This window comes from Aquila chrysaetos, chromosome 13 (genome assembly GCF_900496995.4).
Source record: "Aquila chrysaetos chrysaetos chromosome 13, bAquChr1.4, whole genome shotgun sequence".
Taxonomy (NCBI): domain Eukaryota; kingdom Metazoa; phylum Chordata; class Aves; order Accipitriformes; family Accipitridae; genus Aquila; species Aquila chrysaetos.
This window is the reverse complement of record NC_044016.1, coordinates 3,791,208-3,811,756: the sequence shown is the minus strand read 5'-3', so window position 1 is coordinate 3,811,756 and position 20,549 is coordinate 3,791,208. Positions and strand designations below refer to the sequence as shown.

At 40.8% G+C, this 20,549-nt stretch overlaps 2 protein-coding genes across 13 annotated transcripts in view; both read left to right on the top strand.

Moving 5' to 3' along the window:
• The window catches only part of PPP1R21 (protein phosphatase 1 regulatory subunit 21), a 33,647-nt gene extending 31,389 nt beyond the window's left edge, over positions 1–2,258 (top strand). For 4 of the 7 annotated variants that reach the window (XM_041128183.1, XM_041128184.1, XM_041128188.1 and 1 more), the window contains one exon: positions 766–1,011. In XM_041128183.1, the coding sequence (XP_040984117.1) occupies positions 766–882 (117 nt within the window). In that variant the 3' untranslated portion in view covers positions 883–1,011. The other 3 variants (XM_030034384.2, XM_041128185.1, XM_041128182.1) reach the window with 2 other exon arrangements.
• Positions 2,259–2,377: 119 nt separating this feature from the next.
• STON1 (stonin 1) overlaps positions 2,378–20,549 on the top strand; it is a 36,232-nt gene continuing 18,060 nt past the window's right edge. For 2 of the 6 annotated variants that reach the window (XM_030034391.1, XM_041128190.1), the window contains exons 1-2: positions 2,378–3,225; positions 7,847–7,944. The gene's annotated coding sequence lies outside the window, so the exon portion shown is untranslated. Of the gene's footprint in view, positions 3,226–7,846; positions 7,945–9,830; positions 10,237–10,561; positions 10,654–20,263; positions 20,309–20,549 lie in introns of those variants that run through there. The other 4 variants (XM_030034392.2, XM_030034390.1, XM_030034389.1 and 1 more) reach the window with 4 other exon arrangements.

Here is a 20,549-nt window from a genome sequence, read left to right as displayed (position 1 = left end):
GGTCCTATGATAGCGGTTTTTATTTTTTTTAGAGTAAACTTTTCCCACCATGTATAGAACTGTTTTTCTTCAGATGTCTGAGTGTTTTGACTTGGCATTGTAATCTTTAAAATTACTTTTTGGTGTATAAGCTCTTGTGTTTTTAGAAGGAAGTGCTTGGCTGCATACTGACCATAGCACTTCATGTTTTTATAAAATGGTTTCTGGAATTTTTCACTTGTCATATTTTTAAGACTTGAAGTGGTACTCTGTAAGGGGGGTAGTTCAGAATCTCACAACAGTAGACACAGATTTTCAAATGTTGCCAAATGTAGAAGGCGATTGGCTTTAACTGCATCATTTTGACTTCAACCCATTATCACTTGGAGTGAGTTGTTGGTTAGATTAAAAACAAATGTTATCTTAAGGAAATAGAAAGACAGAGAATTGCTAGCAAGTAACTATTGCACAAAAGTTTATTTTAAGCTACATGTTTGCTTTGTGGAGTTGTTGCAACTCAAATGTGAGTTGGTTAGCTGTAGAACAAATTATTTTCTAAACTAGGAATATTCTGTATAGACCAAGTTAAAGTTAAATTTGTTTTGGAACAAAATGATAGGGTGGGGGATTGATTTTAATTTGAGGCAATCATCCTATAAGGTTTATATTTGAAATATCACTTAAGGGTGAATTATGATTTGACTTGCCTTCCCTTCCCTTGCAATATTAGTGGTGTTAATACAATCAGGTGTCTTGGGACACAACTTAAACGTCTTTTTTCCACGGGTTTCAACTGAAGTAAGGTACTGTTGTGCTTATTTGGAATATCTGGTACTTTTCCCTGTTATGCCTGTAAAGATAGAGGGATTTTCAGAGCAAACAGTTACAAGCTTACATGATTAGAAGCCTATGGACTGTTTATTTTCAGTTTGACTGTACTTCTTTGTTGTAGGTACAAATTATCAGACGTCAGGTTTTATATGTTATCTGTCTAGATTTTCTTATCTGAATTATATGTTCTGTTCATTTGTTTCTCGTTGCAGGGAAATTCTAAAAAGAACAAAAATCGATAGCTTACAGCTAATCAACTGTCGTCGGAAGCTGCTGCTGCATAGGATGCAGATAGTGAATGCTCATTGTCCGGTTCTTGTTTGTTCCAGGAAGCAGAGGGTGGTATTGGGTCTAGTAAAAACTGATTTGGTGCTGTAAATGGCTTTAAAATATTTAGAACTTGTAACAGATAAAACAGAACTTAATGTTGGCTCTAAACCAGGAAATATACACTCTGTGGATAATTTATATAGTAATTACCTTCGGTTTTTACTGTGCACTTTTTAAAACCAGGTTTTAATTTCATGTAATAACTTCAGATTTTGTATATTTTCAAATATGATTATGCATTAACAAATTTGGATCAGTGCAGTAGTTGTCTATTTTTGAGTTATGCGCTAAATTGTCAAGATGTGTACATTCCTTTACTTGTTAATAACAGTTTAAAAATGAGTTTTGAGACTTTTTTTGGCCATGCAAGCTGTGCGGTTACTGTAAATGTATTATTCCTGTTCTCAGCCCTTTTGAATTAATTGGAATTGTGGCTTTAAATGATTTCTATAAATTCACACGAGTAAATGGGATCATTATTATATTTTAGACTGCAATAGTGGAAACTTTTGCTGCTTGTATTTGGCACTTTGGATTTTGAAGGAAAGAGCACAAGTAGCTGAATTGGGATACTTCTATGAAATTGCTTTAAGCCCTTACTTAGGCATTTTGTTTACACATATATGTATATATATTGGTTGAAATAGCTGTTTAAAGCTAGAGGAAATTGTGATTGTAATTTGCCCCAAAAGAGTGAAACAATGTGTGTAGAATAGATCAGCTTACTGTGCTCTCTTACAGTAAAGAAGAATATGAAATATGTAGAAGATCTAAACACTGAATTTGCAAAAAGTCTTCATGGAATTAAGTCCTGATGGATTCACTGGGGGGATGCACGTGGCTTTTCCTGTGTTTTGGGAAGTTTGTGGACTTTAGGCCTCTCCTAAGATATTTTTTTTTTTTTTTTTTAAGTGAAGTCTAATACCACGAGTTTTCACAGCATTGATTTTTTTTTTAATGTTTTTTTTAATCAGAAGCTGTTCTGCTCCACACTTTACACTGATCTTCTGTTCCATAATTTGCATTATGGCACTTATTTGTCCCATAAGGGTTTACTCTGATATCAGCTGTGTCAATATGTATTATTAGTATGTAATAATAAAATCAGCTACATGAAACCAGCTTGACTTTTTTTGTTAATTCTGGTTATACCCGGGTTGCACCGTGTGGTATTGTGGTGAGATGTTAACAGCTATACCCAGTGAGGTGAGCTTAAGTAATTAGACCAGTCTAGTTACTGTTAGTAGTGCTTCTCTTTGTTTGACCCAAGCTGCATTTCTGTACCTAATGCTGCAGTGTGCAAAGTACACCGAGTCCACGTCAGCATTTCTCACCTTGTCTGCATGAAGGCAAACAAGCATCTGATCTGTATTGCTGGCAACTGTGGAACTGTTCTGATACAGTTTTTCCTTTCAATGACAAAATGGATGTGGTCATGAAACTGGAGAGGAGGCAGAGGAGATGGGGAGAGCCTGCATGGTTTCTTACTAGCATCGTGTTGAATTAAAAACTACATGGTGCTGCTAATGAGTGTTGGGAAGTGTTTACTTCAACCATTTTATTGAAGCAGATACAGCTTCAACTGTTTCAGTTAGGGTTGGAAGCTAATTGTTTTCTTCCAATTCTTTTGATGCTGCCTTTTCTGAGGGCTTTTATCTTGCAGTGAAGGTACTAATTCAGTTATCTTATTTTAATTCTCTGAATCAAATTGCTGAACTTGTTACTGATGCTACTTCTCATAGGTGGCTGCATTCAGGAAAAGGTTTTGCTTATGCCATTTTTGACAGGCCTAAGTAAAAATATAGTTTGAAGTTTCAGTGTTTAAAAATGTGCATAAAAAAGTTAAGCGTATCTTATCTCAAAAGTGTTTTTACAACAGAGTATACCCCCAACATCAAAACTGGAATTAATATAGAATGTATAGGCATATAGGTACAATTCCAATGTACATTGCATTTTTCCCTGCAGTGCCTATTTGGAAATGTTACTTGGTTGTCCCCCTCATCAGTCAGCAGTAAAAATGCTCAGGAAGAGACAATTTTGATCACTCAGGCTGCCTTCAGTTTTTAAAGGAAACGTTTTCAAGTAAGTTCCAGACAATCGTAAACTATCAATACACAAAAACAGAATATTGGAAAAAAAAATTAAAACAGTATTTTGGATACTGTTGTAGTAATGCTGTGAAGGGGCATAGTACATTACATTACATTACCTCAGTGGCATTAGAAACTGGAACAAGTGGAAATGCCCAACTAGCTTGTGCTTATCTGCTAACCAGGTGGTTCTGAATCGGTTAATATCTCAAATGCTCTTAAATATCTAAATTGTTACTAAACAATGCTATGCTATTAAAAAAGCTGAAGGCTGTCTTCAACACTGCACTGAAGAAGTCATCTTTGAGACAAAAGTTTTCCAGAAATACAAATTTGAACTACTTTGTCTATATGAACTGGTCTGTGCAGATTATTATGGAATGCATAAAATTTGGGCAAATAAATTGTACTAATATTGGAATTAATGTTCAAAAATTTACAGTGTGAATACTTGACTTCCTAGTTGATTAATCAGGAGACCAATGACAAACTGTTGTGAAGGAGGAGAATCTTTAGAACAATACAGTGTAAAACCAGGGTTAAAGAAAAATGCTAATGTTAATTTTTTTTAATGGACACTTCATTGTAGCACACAAGTTTTTAAAGCATTTTTAGAGTGCTTAATTCATTTCTCTATAATGTTGGGCACTTCATGAATTAAGTGACCAGGTAACAGCACTAGTTCCTATGAATGGTTTTAATAACTGGATCTTCAACATTTTTTTCTGAACTCTGTTTTAAACCTATACTAACACTTTCAAAGATTTCAAAATGTTTAGCTATCCTAGATTTCTGAAAATACATCCCCAGCAACTATTCTGTGTGTTCAAAATAAATATTTGCTATAACCAAGAATGAATTCCACTTCAAGATTGCTCTCTGAAGCACTGCTGCTTCATGAGTTTTGAAAGTACCCGAGAAGCACCAAATACATTGGCGATTTTAAAAGGCCTTAAGCTCTTACAGATCAGAGGTTTCCCTGCCTGAAAGATTAACTTCTAAAACAGGTGTCTTAGGCTGACATAGTCATAAGCTCTGCAGGGGTGTTATCTCATTGCTTTTCAAATCATGATGTGATTATTTTAAATTGTTACATACATAACTATACATATGTGATTTAAATACTGATCATCTTAAGTGTTGATTTAAAAATGGTGGTGTTTGTAATGTCTTGTGCTAATTCCTTCAGATTCATCCTTAACCAGCTCAACATTTCAATAGTGGTGGTGTTGGAATCTTCACACTTTGTGTAATCTAGTAGCACTCCAAGCAGCATCAGTATCAAGACTGAAACACTTTGCTTTCCCGTCTTTGTTGAAATGCATTGGCTATTTGTACAGGGTATTCTCCCTTTTTACCGAGCCAACTTCATTTCTAATTTGTACTTGGATTCCTGTTGCTCTTTCTACTCTACCTTCCCTCACTGACAGATGAGCTGAATTTTTGGTGGGGGAAGGTCTTTGGCCCAGCATGTTTCCTTGATGCTGACTTTGGGCACAGCAGGGGCCTGTCACTGTTCAACAGTGCTCACTATTAACTCCCAAGAACAGACTTGCTCAGACATCCAAGGCATCGGTTGCAAACAGGAAAGGAAATAAACTTTTTATCCACATATCACCTATCATGAGACCGGAGGAGTTATTTACTAGCCTGGTTGAGCAATGTGAATGCTGTATTTTTTTATATATATAAATCCCATGATATATTAAACTTCGGAGTACCATCTGGCCCTGTAAAGTGGGCAAACCTGTTGTTCTTTAATACAGTATGTATGTAAGGTAATTTGAGAGCTCTGTCTTAGCAACAGCAGGGTCATAATAAAAATAAAGCTTAGTGCAGTAAAAAATTGTAATTGCTACCAGAGATCTGATTACTTCCTCCCACAAAGGCTAGATGCTGCTCTATTAAGAATGCTTGTTCTGTCTTATTCTGCATTTTCTGCTTCTGTTACTACTTGCAGTACTACTCAGCAGTGAATTAAAACCATGTTTGTTTAGAAGAGGCCATGTTTGCCCTAATTCCTGAGTATTTCTTTTAATCGGAGAGTTAGAAACTTGCTTTCACTGTAGTTTTGTCTGCAGAACTGCTAGCTTGGTTACAGATGGGGACAGAGAAGAGCTTTTGGGGACCTTTATAAACCAAGGCCTGACTGGGGCTATGAAATCCACGGCATGGAAACTTGCCTGGGGGCAGTTCTCATTGTCTGCCTCTGCTGTGTGTGTAGGCAGCATTAGACATGTCAATGCTAATCCAGAATTACTCAGCTTCTTACAGAAGCTTCAAGTGCAAACACTTGCATCGCTGGAATACCGAGGTGATGGAGCTGAGCTGCAAAATAAGAAGCGTATGATTCTCGTTGGGCTTAATTTGTATGGCAAGCTACCGTGCTAACAGTGCTTTTCAGTTTTTATATGTGAAATTGCAGAGATAACAGTAGAAATCATACTTTGTCTGTACTGGTTTTAGTTCTAATTTACCCTGTAAGTCCAAAACTTTATAAACTGGTGAGGTCTTAACTAATGAAGTAGCCTTTGAAATCCAGGCCTGGTGTCAAAACTGTATTTATGGTCTCCTGTAAACAGCACAGCTTGGTCCTGAGAAGAGTTAAGACTACAAAATTAAAAAGTCCAGGTAATTTCCAGTCGCTTCAAGCACTATGGATTCTTTCACGAATTGACTTGGAAGCTACTCTGTCGTGGCATGTAGCTTCTTGCAAACTTTCTCCGTATAAAGTTCATTGCTTCTGAAATGAGTACGGGGGGACCTTAAATCTCCACTCCCACCCCCTTTTCTGCTACAAAAAAAGTCTTAATCCTTGTCTGCCCTCCCACTAAAGCTGCACCTTGCCTTCTTCTCGGACTTAGAAGGCTTCTATTTGTGCTTGAATAGTAAATGCAGAACACTTTATTCAAGAAATATTATTTTAATGAAGTTATGAGCTTGAAAAGAATCTGAACTGAGAACTTCACTGCAGTTTCGTTTAACTGCAACCTTTGGCATAAGGAACAGCTGTAATACTGGAATTGGTGCTGCACCCCTTACGTGCCTTCTATCTGGTGACTTTCAAATTGCATATAGCATATGCAAAGTTGGATACAGCAAATATTCACCTTGGGAGGGGGGGAATCAATTTTACCAAAAGTTTCTTTTCAGATCTGGAAAGCCTGGTTTATTTTGAGTCCAAACAGGTAGACAAGAACAAGTTTCTCTTAGAGAATCAATTTAGCCCAGGAGGTCAAGAGCATTTGAAGCCAACAAGCAATCAATCTCTCACAAAAAGAACACGAGTACGCTAAAAAGCTATGTAGTGAATATGCAGTACTTACATAATGAATATACTGAACTTGTGAGGGTTTTTTAATAGCAATAGTACTAAGTGGAAAATGAATTTATTGAGTGAGAGGGAGAGAAGAATTTTACTCTTTCTTTTGCATTTTGGTTTGAATTCTCAGTTAAGATGGACTTTAGCAGAAATTTGTTGCTAAAATAGAAGCCAAAGTAGTAGAGCAAAGAGTTTAAAATAAGTCTATAAACGAGTGCTCTTCTGTCTCCAGTTAAGAATATTTAGTTCTAGCAAGATACTGACAGGTTTCACTTTTGACAAAATAGTCATAAACAGTAAATCTTTTATAAAAAGGGTAATATACTGCAAATCATGTTAAGATCAACATAAATATAGTCAGTAATGTAAACTGACTTTGTTAGCACTGTAAAATGTTGAATGAGTTTAATAACTGCCTGTAGCAATATATGTAATACTGTACCTTTATGTGAAATACTCTTCAAACTGTATTTACAGTAGAAATAATTTTAATAGTTCTAATTTGTTCTGTATTTGCCATTCATTAAAGTCAAATTATATTAAGGAATTTTAAATCTCAGTATCAGTTACGCTTTTTTTTTTTTTCCTCTGCTGCTTGAGTTTATATTGCACTGAATTGTTTTGGAGGAAGAGAAAATGATAACAGAATTTACTGGAGAAGAACAGTCTTGTCTTGAAAACATACACTTGTCTCAGCAAAGGAAAAATCTGATCTAGTTTTAGCCAAATGCTGACCTTGATAAGGAGACATGAGAAATTAATACCCTTCCCTCTTGAAAAACATTAGAAAGGGCTAATGTGGAAGCTAACAGGCAAAAAAAAATTTTTTTAATGTTCTCAGGAGTACATGAGAGTCTGAAGGACTCATTTTGGAGTACGTAAAAAATATTGGAAATCAGGAAGTATTTCTAATGTCCTAGCGTTTTGGCGAAACAGGAGGTACTGATCCTCTGGTTCCCTCTGCCAAGAGGTTGGGTGTGTCCTGGGAGAAGGCAGAAGACTCACTGGGATGGAATTCCAGAGGGAAGAGGTTGGGATCAGGTTCTGGTGCTGGGATGAGGGTGGCACATGGAGCTACCTAACCCCGTGCTTGCCAGGGCTGCGGCTTTGCGATCTGAGCCTGGTGGCCTCGGGCTGGCAGTACTGAAGAAACACATTTAACGACAGAAAAATTGAACGTAACGGTTCACTGGCTTGCAAGTTACAGATTAAATTATGCTATATATTATAAAAAATTCCAGGCTATCAGAAGAAAAGACCGCTACCCTTTCTTTCCCCTTCTCCCGTCTAGGTAGGAGATCCTGAGATCCTTCCTCTGTGAACCATTGCTGTCCCTTATGCAATACTGGGATGGAAGTGCGAACAACAGCAAGATGCTGTCAGAAGCTGGTAGGTAGCAAGCCCTCAGGTGAAATTATGTATTATCAATGTAAAATTCATTGGGAGCATAATTTTAACAACCAGTATCTTACCTGGTTGGAAATGATAAACACTCATGAACAAAGACCTGGCTAACTATATTGGGCACTGGATTTTTTATTTTTTTTTAAATTAAGATCTTAAAAATGGATTTTTTTTTTTAAACCAAGAATGGACAATGTTTTTCCTAGTGCAATTTTTGTAATGATATTAAGCTTACAGAAGAATTTATTTGTAGGGAAAACTGTATTGAACACTTCTATTGCAAATGCAGGCAGCCAGAGCCTGAATAATATTTCCCATGCACACAGCAAAGAAGTAGGATTGCTTAATTTTTGGAGGAAACACAAGCAGACTTTTCAGAAAAGGTAAGTATGACAAATGAAAGCAATTTACAAAAGCACATCCTCCTTATTCTCCTTAAAACACAAGGGAAAGTTCAACAACGCTGGAAAGCAGTGGAGCTAAAATGGATGGATGATGCTTTGTAAAGAATTCTGGATGCATTACACAAGAAACCGGCGCTGACCGCTGTGAGCGAGCTATCGCTGCGATCGATAACTTTTCACGTGGGCAATTTGAGTATCTGCAGTCCCAGACAGCTCTGCTCCATGCCCCTGGGATTGCTCTAGAGGGTTTTACAGGTGGTTTCCCCCTCTTCCTCCTACCCATTCTATCTCTGTGTTCTGTCCTTTTGGGAGCAGACTTCTCCCGTGGTACCTTGTCACCTCTGGTAGGTGCACTCTAGAGACACATAGGAAGGCATTTCTTTTACTTCAGATAATATGACTGTATTATCCCGGTGGTAATTAAGCCCTCTTCCAAGCCTTGTGCTATATGTCTTTGGAGGAACTCCTATCTCCAGAGGAACTTTGAGGGATGAGGTAACCTGTCCTCTCTCGGAGCTGGGAGGTGTTTGCTCTGAGAGGGTGAACAGAGGGCGAGACCTGGTCGGGACTTGGTCTTCCCACATTGCAGCTTGGTCTTTCCATAGCTTTGCTGGTTTTTAGGAAGGCTTGGCAATTTTGATGGCCTACCTTGAAGAAAAAGTAGTGATACTTTACCGAGATCTGCAGAGTGTTGTTGGAAATGCTGTCCTTCAGCATCGACAGAAATCTTTGCTGTCTCGTGCTTTTCAGAGCCGCTGCTCATCCCACCTGACACCATTGAATTTACTGGAGCCTGCCTCAACTCAGTTTCCAGAAAAGCCTGTCTGCTTTGGCATGACTTTCTGACAACATAAGGACTTGTAACACAGTCTCACCAGTTTCTCACCCCATGGAAAATCAGCCTTGGCTCACCTCTGTCACGTGGCGGTGTCTTGTATCCTCACCAGAGCCTGCCAACGTGCTTCCTCCAAGCCTATTTCCCAGGAGGTCCCCATCTCCATAAAACAGTGGCAGTTCACCTCTGAATCTCGTCGTCTTTCGGCAGCTTGCCCTTCCTCACCCCTCTTTGACTGCAGCTCATACTCTCTTACTCTCGAGGACAATAGTAACATTTTTCTGGCTGCTCCTCCAGCCATAAAGTTCTTTCCCAAGGGTTGAGTCTCATCTTCATTAAAGCACAGGTACTATTTATTTTTCTTGTAGGTGTCCCTTTCCTGCGGCACGAACGTTTGGACACCAAGAAATCCTTTGCCCTTTTTTTGACAGTGTTTGCCCTTTTGCAGGTAGGAAGATTGACACTGCAAGAGAAGGAAATGGCTATTCTTACACAACTTAGAAAATCACCCTGGCTTAAGGTCTTCTTCAGCAAATGTATGTATCTGATATAAGCTGAACAGCTGCGAAGATCTACCCAGGCTTTCCAGCCAGCACAGTGCTACCAGAGAGATGCTCAGGAAGGGTGCGCAAGTGGAGAGACTGATCCTGGAGTCCTTGTTCTCCTTAGAGGCGTGAGGTTCCTCCAGAGGAAACTCTTTTGGAGGAGAAGTCAGCTTAGGAAGGAAAGAACTGAAGGAAAGTGGTGTCCTTTGGGCCATCAAAGACATTGTCTATCCCTGTCCTTGTCCGTCTTCATTTCTTCTCCTCTTGGCTGGTTGAAGGATGAGTTTGGCCCTTTTGTGACTTCAGCAAAGGCCCGTTGATACCCTATGGACATAGTTATGACCAAATGCACACACAAAGTGGCCTTAACTGTACATCATAGAATCGTTGAGCGTGGAAAAGACCTTTAAGTTCATCGAGTCCAACCGTCAACCCAACACCACCGTGTCCTGAAGCACCACGGCTACGTGTTTTTTGACCACCTCCAGGGATGGTGACTCCACCGCTTTCCTTACTTGCGAGTAAGAAACTTCCCTCCGCCGCTGTCGCTCGCACGACCGCCGAAATCTTAGAAATCTTGGCTTCGTTTTTCTTCCCGGCTTTCCGCATTTCGTAGGCTTCGTGGCTGCTCGGACAACTTCCTTACTTCGCGCTTAGGCGCAAATTAAATGAATACACCCGAAAAACGACAAAAGAATTGGGGGGGGGTGTCACTGATGCTCCCCCCCCCCCCCCCCACGGGAGGCGCACGCAGCCGGGGGGGCGGCGGCGGGGCGGGGCGGCGGGGCGGGGCCAAGCCCCGCCCCGCCGCCCCGCCCCGCCGCCGCCCCCCCGCCCCGCCGGTGCCTGCTGCTGCCTCTGCCGGTGGCGGACGGTCCCCCCATGGCGGCACCGAGGCGGTGACTGGTGGGTAAGGAGCGGAGCGGAGCGGAGGTCGGTCGGTCGGTCGGGTCTGTCCCGGGACGGAGGGGTTGTTCCCGGGGACCGGGGAAGGGGTGAAGCGGGGGTCCCCCGGGGCGCGGAGGGGGCTCCGTCAAAAGTGGAATTTTCCCGGTGGTGGAGGCGCGGCACAAGTCCTGGCTTGAAACGGGCCGGTGGATGGGGCTGCTTTGTTTTGGTTTAAGAACAGGATTTAAAAAAAAAAAAAAAGGCTCTTTTTCCTTCTTTTCCTTCTCTTCCTTCTTTTCCTTCTTTTCCTTCTTTTCCTTCTTTTCTTCTTTTTTTCTTTTTTCTTTTTTTTTCTTTTTTCTTTTTTTTTCTTTTTTCTTTTTTTTTCTTTTTTTCTTTTCTTCTTTTTCGTCTTTTTTATTTTTTTCTTTTTTCTTTTTTCTTTTTTCTTTCTTCTTTTTTTTTCTTTTTTCTTTTTTCTTTTTTCTTTCTTTTTTCTTTTTCTTCTTTTTCCTTTTTCTTCTTTTTTCTTTTCTCTTCTTTTTTCTTTTTTCTTCTTTTTTCTTTTTCTTCTTTTTTTCTTTTTCTTCTTTTTTTCTTTTTTCTTTTTCTTTTTCTTCTTTTTTCTTTTCTTTCTTTCTTGTTTTCTTCTTTTTCTTTATTGCTCTTTTTCTTTTTTCTCTTTTAATTTTTTCTTTTCCTGTTTTTTTCTTTTTCAACTTTCTTTTTTTTCTTTTCCTTTTTCTTTATTTTTCCTTTTTTCTTTTCTTTTTTCCCCTTTTCTTTTCTTTAAAGCAGAAGTGATGAAAAGGGGATGGCTTTGTGTGGGGTACCCAGAGCTTTGAACCGCTGCAGAAATCGGTGAGGTTTGGGTGACGGGCATCCCACAGGATCAAGTTCCCATGACTTTTGCCTTGTTAGGGAGGAGACTGGGGCGATCGAGAAGTTTTTTTATGTAATACTTGAAATGAAACAAATTCCTGGAGCCTTTCTCATATTTTCTAGTGGTTCAGCTGATGATGCTAAACTATGCATGTAGGCTCCTGGTGTTTGAAATCGTTGCTGCAGAAATCTCTCCCATACACACAGCGGGGTGCAGGGCTTTGGGAAAACAACCAGAGCGGATGCAGAAGGATGTGCCGCACGGGGCTGAAATGCACTTACCATATACACCCTTAGTGCAAACTCTAGAGATGGTATTTCAAGCATACTGTAGCTGAGAAAGAATATAGCAAATTTTCACTTTCTGGCTTTAAATAAGTACTTGCTGAAGGCAGACTTTTTAGGAAGCTTTTTTTTTTAAAGATGTAGGTGTTCTGATACTTGTGGCAAAGAAGAGCACTTCTGAAATGTGCTAGGAAAAATGCTGACTAAGGTAGTTAATAGGAGCCCAGTGAAAGTTACGTTACAGAAGTCTACACTCACTTTCCCCAATGTTTTTTCTCTGAGGTGGAGCGCACTAGAAACCCTCACTGATTTCTCTGCAAACAGGACTTAGCTTACTTTGGGAGAGCAGTAATGACCGTCTGGGGAGGAGGGAGGAGGGAACAGAAGTTTTGGAGCCTGAGGCTCTTAAATATGAGCTGTTCATTTTGCTGTTAACTCACTTTTCCCTATCTGGAGGCTGAGACTCTGCTACGTCTGTAAGAGAAGAAGAAAAAAAGGTAGCTGAAGACAAAACCTTGCGTTGCCTGGCTTGGTGGTGCCTGAAAATACACCCACCCCAAGAAAATGTTATGAAAAAAGATTAGCTGCTTTCTTGACTATATGTATGGGTAGCCACATGGAGAGGAGAACTTAGCACTGTACTCTGTAACTAGTTGTAGCTGAGCACAGAAGTAGTTTGTACAATGGTGAGCACGGCTGGAGTTGTAAATCACACCACTGGGCAGCTCTGCCCGAAGGCAGGTACGAGGTCCTTGTTTCATGCTCAGATTCAGTTATCCTCTTTCTCCCCGTCTCCTTCTGCACAGAGAAAGAATGTTATTTTCTATCACTTTAAAAATTACTGGCATTTGTAAGCTTAATGGCCCAGCTTTTTGATATCACTGCCCAAATCCAGATCTCTAAATAGCAAATTAATGTAAACTTCTAAGTTTTTCTGTGTGTGAATGTTAACTCCGACATGAAGTACACCCAATTACATGAATAGAGATGCACTATCGTGGACAGTGTTTTACTCCATGTTTTGGTAAACAAGAGTCCTCTGGTCCACCACTCCTTTTCTTGTGTTTTTGGTCAGTATAAATATGAGCTGAAGTCTTTTGCTTCAGGAAGCCAGACTACCCACACGTCTATCTTAAAAAACTTCTGGAGAGGAACCCAGATGAGGCTTTTTTGGGTGACTGCGTTATGAATTATATTTCCTGACGTGACTGTCATCAGTAGCTATTAAAAATACCTCTGTCCAAATAAACAAAGAAGAATTTAATTGTGACCCTCCTCCTCATTAGTGCTAGTATTCTTAAAAGGCTTTAAGGCAGGGAGAAGGGGAGTGTCCTGCAGTTTAGGAGAGAGTTGGTCTGTCAGAAAATATTCCTAATAGCTGTCAGGCAGTACTTTTTCAGTTTAGAAGAGCTCTGCAAACATTATGTCGTGTGTTAGTCTCCGGGAAGGTACTAGCGCTTGTTTCTTGGGCACTAAAGCATGACATAGTTTTAAATGTGGATTAAAAAAAAAAAACACAGGAAAATGTATGATGTTGTTCAGTGAATATGCTAAATATAGTATTTCTATTAGCTTCCCTACTTTTTATTATTCACTGCTGAGATTAGTGGCAAGAGTTTTTGAAGTGTATTTTTGTGTCGTGTATTCTTTGTGGCATTTCATCCATCACTTCCCTTGGACACTGCAAACACTAGTAGAGGACCAGGTTTAAATTTTTTTCTGACCGTGACCGGTCTAATATTTGATGTGATCCGTATGCCAAAGCGTTCAGGCCTTTTTTTTTTTTTTTTTTTTTTCATCCAGAGGGCTGCTTAATCCTATAAAAAGAGAAAAGGCTGTTGATTTTACAGAAGCGGGACAGCCACCCATAACCGCATTTCTGCTGCTTGGTAGCATATTATAAATCTCTGCCTCTGCTCTGGGGGAGGGGACGGGAGAGGGAGGGGTTTGTGATGTTAAACTACTTGCCAGAGCCCTCTGCAACGCTGCCGTGACCAGAGTACTTTTGTGGGATGTTTGTGCATTCCTAATAATAACATGTTTCCTAAACACAGTTTAAAAATTGCTACAGTGCAGTGAAGTACTGCACTACTTCAGGTGCAGTAACGTTCCATTAACTTAGTGACCTGCAGAAGCACTGTAAATAAAAATAGGTTCATTTTCCTGTCTCTTCCAGGCCGGAGCACTATGCTGAGGGTTTGGTGTTTTGTTTTGGTTTTTTTTTAATTAAAACAAATCCCAACCTTCTGTACAGTAAAGTGTCAGCTAGTGTCAATAAACAGTTTACATGAGACTTTTCCGCAGCTGTCCATTGGCTCTCCGAAATCTGCCTACGGAGGGTAAGTTATGCAGTCACTATGGTGATGCTGAAGAGGAGTGCGATTCAGAGAGGATAAAGCAGGACTGGCTGAGTAAACTGAATGGGAGTGGGAACAGAAGCACCTTTCAGGGGTGCACCCACGCTCGTCCTTGCAGCTCGACAGCCCAGCAACCTCAGCCTCTTCTCCCCCGTCCATCTTCTCATTGGGGGCGTTCATCTGTAGGAAGAAGAAAGGCCCTGTGGAGAGGTGTGTTGTATACACGAGAGAAACGTGCATATGCACGGTGTGAAGTGAATTAAAAATGATTTACATATCTTGTCTAACCAGATAATAGGAAGAAATTCAGTGCAACAGCATGGAGAAGTCAATGACAAGCCAATCTCCAGCTACAAACCACTTAAGGATCACAGGCTTGCAACCAGCGCTTTCTAACATCAGAAAAAGTTTTTCCCAAGCCACAGCTACATGTAACTGTTTTGTTTTGAGAAGATGCAATCACATCTTGCACACAAGTGATGTGTCTTAGAAGGCCCTGTGCTATCCAGGAAGGAAGAGAATAAAAACATGGAGTAGTTAATATTGATTTGATCATGCTTTTTATTATTTCTTCTAGGAAAAGAGAGTTTTCTTCTGTTAAAGATGTTCAGTGTAAAAGTATAACATTTTGTGGTTTAATTTGAGCTAGTAGTAATGCTCCTACTGCCTTTGATAGCAGATTGTGTCCTCCTGAGGTTTTTCCTGACCATCCCGTTTGCCAGCAAACGGGGCACGAGCGTGGGTGCACCCCGTCCTGCCTTCTCAGTTACCAACCTGGAGTCCAGCGATGCAGAGACGTGTGCTACCAGGCATACGTTCCTTAGACCTGGCACAGTCGGTCTGTCACCTTCCGAGACAGGAATCCACCCTGTGAACGGGAAAATGCTGGAAATCCGAGCTGGGACTCTTTTCTGAGTGTCTTCCGAAGGAAGTGGCTGAGAAGTTAGAACCGATGGACCTGAGAAAGATGCTTAGACTTGTGTCGTGTACTGGTGTTTGCCATACTTGTGGTTAGACCTGATGATACACCAGAGATAAGCGCCTTTATTGCCGCTTTTGTTACATTTAAAAAAAAAATAGCAGGTTACAAAGTGTACCTGTTTCTGGCTCTTTCTTATGCACCAGAATTATCCAGAGTTGGTGGTGTGTGATGCAAGATGTGATTGCATTTTCTTGAAACAACATAGTGACATGTAGCTGTGGATTGGGAAATTTATTTTATTTTATTTTATTTTTAAGTTAGAAAGTGCTCGTTGCGACCACTGTGATCCTTGAACATTTTGTAGCTGGAGATTGGCTTTTGATTGACTTCTCCGTGCTGTTGCATTCATTGATTCATGCATTTTGTAATGTGTCTGCATACTGGTTAAGTCACGGCAAGCAGCGTAGGAATTGTTGCAAGTAACTTTATAGTTCCCTTCAGGTCAGCGAGGTGGCCTTTAGGGTAAGAGGACTACTACTGTTTTTTGCAGCTCAGTGCTTGGCTGCATGCACTGATGGAGAAACTCTTGAGTGACTTGCAAGAGCAGCTTCAGGTCTCTGTTTCGGTATCTTTCCTAATGACACTTAAATTAGATTTCTACTTTATTTAATTTAGTTTATTTATTTTTAGTTTATTCTATTTAGGTTTTTTTAGCCAACACTGAAAGTTACGTTTGTGATAACAAACTCTGCAAAAAAGCCTCGAGAGGAATGGTGCTGCAGATCCCAGGTGACTGTGTTGCAGTGATTTATGAAAAGCTCTCTGTTCCTGTAGAAAGCATCTTTGGCATGTCCCCATAAAATCCTACGAGCACTTCCAGTAAAACATTGTTTCTAGGCTTTCCTGCCTTGATTTTTATTCCCAACTAAGAAAATACTGAAGGAGAAAGCTGGTCTGACTCACCCGTGGTGGTGTGACTGCTGGAGCAGGGCGAGGGGGGGTGTGGGAATCGGGGCTTACAGCATATGGGGAGACTGGTTGCAGCCGATCGTGTTACACACAAGACCAATCATGCAAGCTGTTTTGTTGTCTTTTTGAGGCAGCTTTGAAATGACTTCACATCTGAGTGTTAGGGAAGGTCTCCTAGAATGGATCTAGACATGAAAAGGAGTTTATTTACAGTGCACAGCAGCTGAGGTTTGGGTGATTATTTCTTGGCAAAAATGGGAATTGTTTTGAATAGCTATGCTAAATTTTCATATAAACTGGGAGGTCCTCACCATCTAACCTCCTGTTGTGAGCAAGAAGAAGAGCTACTTCTTTGGGGAGGACCTACTTCAACCACAGCTGAACAGGCTAGAACAGTTAGCAGAGGTGTGATTCTGGCAGCACTGCTGCTTTTCTTTCATTTTTCAGTTGAGAGCTTCCCATAGGTTTTCTCTCCCGTGTGAATCTTGTGTCTGCTTACAGCCTTTAAAGCATGAGATGTGACCGAGAGGCAGAGGAGCCAGCGTTTCTTCGGGCCTCCTTTGTCCAGTGCCTCTGCGTAGCATCCCTCCCGACCGCTGGATGCTCTCCTGGCACACAGAGAGCGTCACTGCTGTGGCCGTCGGTACTTGCTTTTGTGGTGGTGAGTCCCCCATGTCCCAATCCGGGTGATGCCGTCCTCACTAGAGGCCGATTCAGCCTCTGTGGTATCCTTTTCCCCAGCGAGGAAAGTAGGCGTTATCTCCGCTTGGGAACATACTGTGACGTGTTGTGTTGATGCCCTTAAAAACGTTAATTTTTTCATGCTTGCACGTGCAAGTACCAACCGCCTTATTTGTAAACTCCCCTTTGACTCAAGGCAGAAACAAGGAATAGCGAGAGGCGTTTGCAAGAGTTACGCCTGCCTTCGCTCTGGGGACATGCGCACTGTCAAAAGCTGAAAGCTTTAATTCCTCAAGCTCTTGGGGCCAAGAGCAAGGAATTCCAAATTAAACAGATTAGCTGTGAGCTCCGAACTTCTCCCAGCTGTGCCTGTGCCCCAGAGAGCGAGCAATGTAAATATAAGTTCACATTACACTTTGAAGTCAGTGTATATTTTTGACTGTTACACCAGTTCCCTGTTTTCTAAAAGTAATGAGTAATGCAGTGGGAGACTTAATCCATGTATGTATCCCAAATACAAGCAAAAGCCAAGAAATTCCTATTTCCCGTCAGTTGTGCCTTTTGCTTATATTTATTTCAGGGGTATAGGTTGGAGAACTTTTTTGTGTGTGTGTGTCTAGGAGAGGTAGAGCGGAGTTAAATAAAAGTGCAGCCATATGTAGTCTCAAAATAAAATTTGAGGCAAATCAACATAAATCAAGCAGTATTTTACGTAGAAGGTATGCTTCAAGTTTTTGCATAGTTAAGTAATAAACAAAACGGTGATATAAAGAATATGCTGTAAAATACAGAGATAAATCTGCCATATTTTACTAGGATATCACAAGGGCTTACAAACGTTTAGGGTATTTTGTATACCATATGTGCTTTATTGCTTAAACTGCAGAGAATTTCTACTTTCCTGTGAGACTATTACACTTTATGGCAAAACGCTTGAGGAATTGTCTACATATTTGTACAAGAAACGGTGAGAACTCATATGGTATCGTTATGGGACAGCTTCACCACAGCGTGCACAGTATGCAGAGTTTTGCATTAAATTTCTGTATAGCCTATGTGCAATGGACAATGTTGTTCCTGGAAATATAATTGACGTCCATATGGACTGTGGGGTCCATAGTCATTTTGGAAGGCTGGAAATACAACGACCAGGCGTTGTCCACAAACACAGTAGCTCGTGCGAAGAGCTCAGCTTATTTTGAAGGGATTATTTAACTGTTTTGTCACACTGTGTGTAGGTAAGTCTGCTTTTTTTGAGCTTGAAACAATTCACGAGGTTGATATTAGACCCCACCATGTAAGTGGCACGTGTAAGATACGTGCTCAGGTGTTGCAAAGAGAATTTATTTAGAGGATGTATAGCTGAACAGTTTGGAAGCCATGACGGCCTCTGGAGCTAGAGAGGCAATAAGGAATGTATTTATAAAATTATGCTTTTCTGTGGGTTTTGGAATGTGAGTACCATCTACTAAACATTGCATTTTCATGCTTTGTGCTTTGCAGAAGGGAGGTGTTTCCCTGCCATTCCCCATTAGCTGACCCCACGCTCCTCCACTATTTGAAAAAAGGACCTTTGCGTTTAAATCCGGAGGGATGTGCTTGAGGATTTTAACTGGTGCCAAATGTTAGGGAAGACCCTGGGAGTGAGATGCTCAGGGGGTTCAGTCGTGCACCGTGCTGGTGCAGATGCTGCTGCCTCCCTGCCGCGGAGGCGGCGATGCAAGGCCGCTTCACCAGGGCGGTGCGGGACATGGCTGGATGGCAAGTCAGCATCCTCAGGTAGGTGAGGACCAAGCCGTACCTGGATTAAAAGTACCAAAGTCAATACCTTGAATTGCACCTTGGAGCGAGTAGGAAGTTATTATTTCTGTTTCACTGTAGGAAGCGGTAACGGTATCGCCCAGCAAGGCACAAAAGCTGAGCAGTATTTTTGCTGCAGATTTGATCGGGGATTTTTGAAGCAACAAAGGACCCAGTAATAGCTACAGCCTAGAAAGTCTCCCAATAATAGGATAGGATTTCTCTTCCTGACATCCTCGAGGTATTAAAATGAAGAAATTAAGCCACGACTACTGTTCATTAAACGCTGAGGGACTGAGTTAATCTGATAAATGGGAAGATTGTTTTCAGGCAGAAGAGGATGAACTGAGATGAGTTGCAGCTTTTGGGTTCACTGGAATCGATGCATTTAGGATCAACTGTTATTTCAGCCAGCTTCTTTGTTTGCAGTTTCAATATTCTAAAAATGGTATTTCCTGTCACATATCTGAAGGAGATACCACACATGCTTGTAATTTAAATGTTATGGGCCGCATAACATATGTGGTAATGGAGATCAATGGCATCTTGTATCGTTTTCCTCTTACCCAAAACATTTGGGTTACGTTTACGTGGGTCCCATGGGAGCCTTCTGGAGGCAAAACACATCTATCCTGAAGCCTGAGTTTACTGCAATTTTGAGGAAGAACATCCTAATTCTTAAGAAGGAATTTGGAGCACTTTTTAGAACAAAAAAGAACTTGAGAGAAAGGATTACTTTATTGTGTTGTGCAGATGTAAAAGCATCAGAGAACAAGCTACGTAAAGTAGCATGAGGCTAATTTTTTTTTTTTTTAATACCAGATGAATGGTGCTGCCCATAACACACGAGAGGGTGCATTTCCTTTTATTAGCACGACATTATACAAACAGCTTTTAAAGATCCATTTGGACTTTTTTCTCCATTCCTAGTAGTCAGTTTTGGGGAACTGCTATCTATTTCAATGCTTACTTCTTGCATGTGTGTTTTTGTTAACATCAGTATCTTTTTTTTCTAAAACACATATCTGGAACAGTAATAAAAGGTGAAACCTACAGCCTCTGACAGGTACATTGAGGGTATTGTAACTGCAGATGAAAGCTCCATCTGTGAAAGCGGTTTTCTTCATAGACATTTATTGACTGAAGTTAAATATTTGGCAGGTGAATTTCAAACACCTTTTTGTTTTGTAACAGGAAAAAAACCCGCCAAATCATCTGTAACATCACATCTTAAAAAGTGAATAGTAACAGACATTGGGGGAAAAAAAATCGACATCTGGAAATAATAAAGGACGCTGAAAAACTTCATTTCTAACAGGAAAGGGAAACAGGCTGCAAAATGTGTTCTTTACTGTAAACAACATTTGTATTTACTTACAGTCCCATTTTATGTTTTCTTTTTCACTGGTGCATCTCGGTGTTTTGTGATTTGTCCCTTCAGCGTGGCTGCGGCCATACCGAATCGCTGCGCCTCGTCCGGCTGCCGAACTCACCGTCATTTCCGCGGAGCTTCACGCCGTACCCCTGCACCGTCCCCGCAGCCCCTCCGGAGAGAAAGGCTTTCTCTCCCCTCGCTCAGCGTGGTTTTTTCTCTCGCTGGCGGTCGCTTCTCTCGTCTAAATGCCGGAGGAATTTCTAATGGCAGGCTTTGAGGCTGCTTCCTAATGCTCTCTATTTGCCAGCGTGCCCCACGGTCCCGGCGGTTACAGAAAAAAGACACGCTCCGAGTTAGCATCACATAAGCTGTCATTAACAAACGAGGCTTGCTGAGATGAAGCAAGGTCTGAAAACTTTGAAACTTCCCGATGTAGAAATAACCAATATATACCCCTGAAGGAGCAGTGCCGTCAGCTGGAGGGCAGGGAGGAGTAGGGTGTGGAACGGGAGGAAAAAATGATGACCAAATCAGAGAACAAATAGCTGTGATTTTTCTTTCCATTGCTACACTTTATTTTGATGAAGTGATTGTGTGGGTGAAGGATACACTGGTAGTTGTGTGTGTCTGAGCTATGACAGTAATTT